Source organism: Acyrthosiphon pisum, chromosome A1, assembly GCF_005508785.2.
Source record: "Acyrthosiphon pisum isolate AL4f chromosome A1, pea_aphid_22Mar2018_4r6ur, whole genome shotgun sequence".
Classification (NCBI taxonomy): Eukaryota; Metazoa; Arthropoda; class Insecta; order Hemiptera; family Aphididae; genus Acyrthosiphon; species Acyrthosiphon pisum.
Genome location: NC_042494.1, coordinates 17,519,233 through 17,522,869, shown reverse-complemented (window position 1 = coordinate 17,522,869; position 3,637 = coordinate 17,519,233). Strand labels below are relative to the sequence as shown.

At 31.5% G+C, this 3,637-nt stretch overlaps 1 protein-coding gene across 2 annotated transcripts in view; it reads left to right on the top strand.

Annotated features, from left to right (window-relative positions):
• LOC100161482 (protein unc-50 homolog) overlaps positions 1-3,637 on the top strand; it is an 8,492-nt gene that overhangs the window by 3,182 nt on the left and 1,673 nt on the right. For both annotated transcript variants that reach the window (XM_016806394.2, NM_001162643.2), the window contains 1 exon segment: positions 620-759. In XM_016806394.2, coding sequence (XP_016661883.1) covers positions 620-759 — 140 coding nt within the window.

Genomic DNA, 3,637 nt, shown 5'->3' with positions numbered 1-3,637 from the left:
TTTATCTATCATTGAATTATTATTATAATGGAGTCAATAAATAAACTCATTATTTTATACTTATACAATGTATTTATATTAATAAATGGATGGCGTGGCTATAAAAAACCAGTACCATGAATACTAATATATTGTGTACAATGGGCAAACGGTACAAATAGGTAAAATTTTAGGAGAGCGGGAGGCAAAATAAAATTTTTTTCAAATGATACCTCAATAATTATAATGGTTTAATGTTATTTCAACTTATCAATGTATTAATAATTGATTTTTGTATAATATATTGTCATATAGTTAGTTCAAATAAATTTCAATAAGAACAGAATACAATAAATAGAATATCAAATATAATAAAATGTATTATTCGGTATCGGTAAATAAAAAGTGCAAATTTTTTCGTTATATATTCTTATTCCAAACATACTAATGACATCCTAAATGAAACTATCATTGTTCAAGTTCACCCCTTGATGATGAATGCTCATCATACCCAAACCATTTAAATGATCTTCACCTGTGGTCGAATTAAACCGTGTTTTTACCCTTCTCAGTTCTCAATGTACAGAATGTTCACTGGTTCATTCCTATATTATTATTAATATTTTATTATAATTTACAGGTTAGTAGCCAACAGATATTTAATTAAATCCAACTACAAAGGACAAGATGTTGAATGGGCTTATGCATTTGATATACATTTAAATGCTTTTGTGCCAACATTAGTAATATCTCATATATTTCAATTGTTTTTCTATCACAGTATGTATAATATTTTTTTTCATACGTATTATTTACTGCTTTATTAATTTATAATTTAGACAATAGTTAAACCCTTGGTTATCAACCCGTATAGAAGGTAGTACAATGATGTCTCTAAAAAATTTATTTTTACCATTTTTATATAATTTACTTTTAATGAAGTAAATTTAAATATTTTTGTTTTGTTTTTATAATGAATTATATAAATATAATAGTAATTTAGGTACACAGATTTATTTTAAATGTGACACTGTTTATAAAGATTTAAGCGTGTCGTGAAAATAATAATAAACCTAAATTTTTTTTTAATCACTATAGTATTATTATATCTATAGACGTATAGTGTATATAATATAAAAATATTGTTATAAAAAATATGCCAGTGTTCCTTAACTGTAAAGTGTACCATTTAACAAAGCCTTGAATGTTTAATAAGGGTTGCTCACATCCACTGCTCAAAATGGGGTAGGGGAGGACAAAGCTCCTCTTCTAATGTTTTATATTTTGAGCGTACCCCTTCTAATTATTTTCTTTAAAATGGGGGAACGGAACGTTTTATTTTGTTGAAATAATATTGTATTTTTTATTTTGTAAAGTTGTACCTATTTAATAGGATATTATAATTCAATGTATGATTTTTTTTAATGATAATTGATAATAAGTTATGAGTAATTGAAAAAAGATTTGTGACCTCATTGGGCATGTCTCATTGTAATTTCCTTTCTTATAATTGTAAGTTACTCGCTTCACACAACAATTTTTTTTTTTTTTTAAATATATTTGACTTTATTATGAAAAAATTACAATCTATACATCGAGTACAATAAGTAATATAAATATTTTACAGATAGTTCACAGGTTAATTATATACATGAAGGGGAAATCCACATTTGTGATACCCCTGAAAATTTTAAGTACTTAATCTTAAATTATCAGGTCACGGCACCAGTTTCTTTTGAAGCGTCTAGCTGGATTGCCGGGGAGTGTAAGTGAGGCTAATTCGTTTATTAGTTGATTAGGATTATCTCGTAGTTTGGAGTGGAAGCGCTTGTAGAAGATAGAGGCAGTTTCATTGATGGATAGTAATTTGAGGTCGTAATTTAATGACTCATTTGAGACAAACCAGGGTGCACCAGTGATCACACGTTGAACTATGTTTTGGAAGGCTTGAATAGTTCTTTTATTTGAATTCTTTGCAGAGCCCCAGATTACGATGCCGTACGTCCAGATTGGTTTAAGAAGAGTTTTATATAGGATTATTTTGATAGGTATAGTTAAGTTCGAACGAAAGAGTGGTCTTGAAAGGTGGAGTCTGGAATTAAGCTTTTTTCGCTTATTCTTTAGATGAGGAGACCAAGTTAAGCGCCTGTCAAGTATAAGCCCAAGGTATTTAACTTCGGTCGAGTGAGGGATGTCAATGTTGTTTATTGATACAGCTGGACAGCTATGAGGTCGAAGTGTAAAAGTGACAAAGGAAGACTTAGATTCGTTGATTTTTATCTTCCAATTGGTGAACCATTGTGAAAGATTATTTAGGTTAGTTTGTATTTGTTGAGATGCAATGGTATGGTCAGAAGAGACTGATAATAATGCGGTATCATCAGCATATGTTCCAACTATAGTATCTTCAGATGTAGGCAGGTCTGACGTGTATATGGAATATAAGAATGGAGCGATATTACTGCCTTGAGAGACACCAGCATAGATAGGAAATTGATTGGAGTGTTGTAAGTTGAGGCGGACATTAAATGAACAATTTTCTAGATATGATTTCAGCATTAGGTATTAGGGCAGGAAATATTTTTTTTAGTTTAAAAAGGAGACCATCGTGCCAGACGGTATCAAATGCTTTCGCAACGTCTAAAAAGACTCCAGCGCAGTATTTTTTGGTTTCGAGTGCTGTTGAGATGGTGTCCACTACACGGTGAAGTTGATGGGTTGTGGCATGAAGAGAATGGAAACCAAACTGGAAGTTTGGAATACTGTTGTTCGGCGAATTGGAGGAGGGGAGTCCTTAATCCGCAATATTGACTTTGTTTTACGCCAGATTGATCCGTTAGAAAAAGAGAGGTTTTGTATATGACTTTTGTACAGATTGGTTTTGTGAATTTTAAGTAGAGACTTAAGTTTGTTGGAGAGAAAGTTGTACTTAGTTTTATCTGCCGGGTAGTGAGTATGTTGCCATTTAGTTCTGGCTCTGCGACTTTCAGCAATGAGTCGTCTTAATTCTGGTGATAGATTGAGCGTTTGAGAATAGGGTGGATTCTAGGTAGATGAGTCCAAGGCTGCTTTTTGAATATCATCAATGAGTTTCGCAATTGCTTGGTCAACATCAGTGATTGATTTTAATTTTATATTAAGAGTAGTTTTGTTTGAGATGGTATCTTTGAATTTGTTCCAGTTTGTAGTACCTGGAGTAATGGTTGGTCTACTTTTCTTCGGAGAGGGATGAGCTCCGATTAGTAGCAAGACAGGTGTATGATCAGAGGCTGGGTCATTTAGACTTATAATTTCAGTGGAATAACGATTTGGAAGATTGGTGAAAAAGAAGTCAAGAGTGTCGGGATGACGGTTGCTATGTGATGGCCAATAGGTTGGAGAAAGGGACGCTATTACCTTAAGATGATTGAGCAAGATGAAATTTTGTAGGGTACGACCACAACAATTTACCAACCTAAAAATTTAATTTACGACTATTTGTGTGGTTTTATGTGTTTAAGATGATACAAGTGTCAGAATTTCAATATAATATTTAGTTTTTTAAATATTAAAAATCTTAAGAGATATTTTTGAAGTTTTATTTTACATTTAAATCGCAGTAATGCGCCGTTTACCTAAATATCACTTTTAAGATGTTTAATATTTAAAAAACTAAATG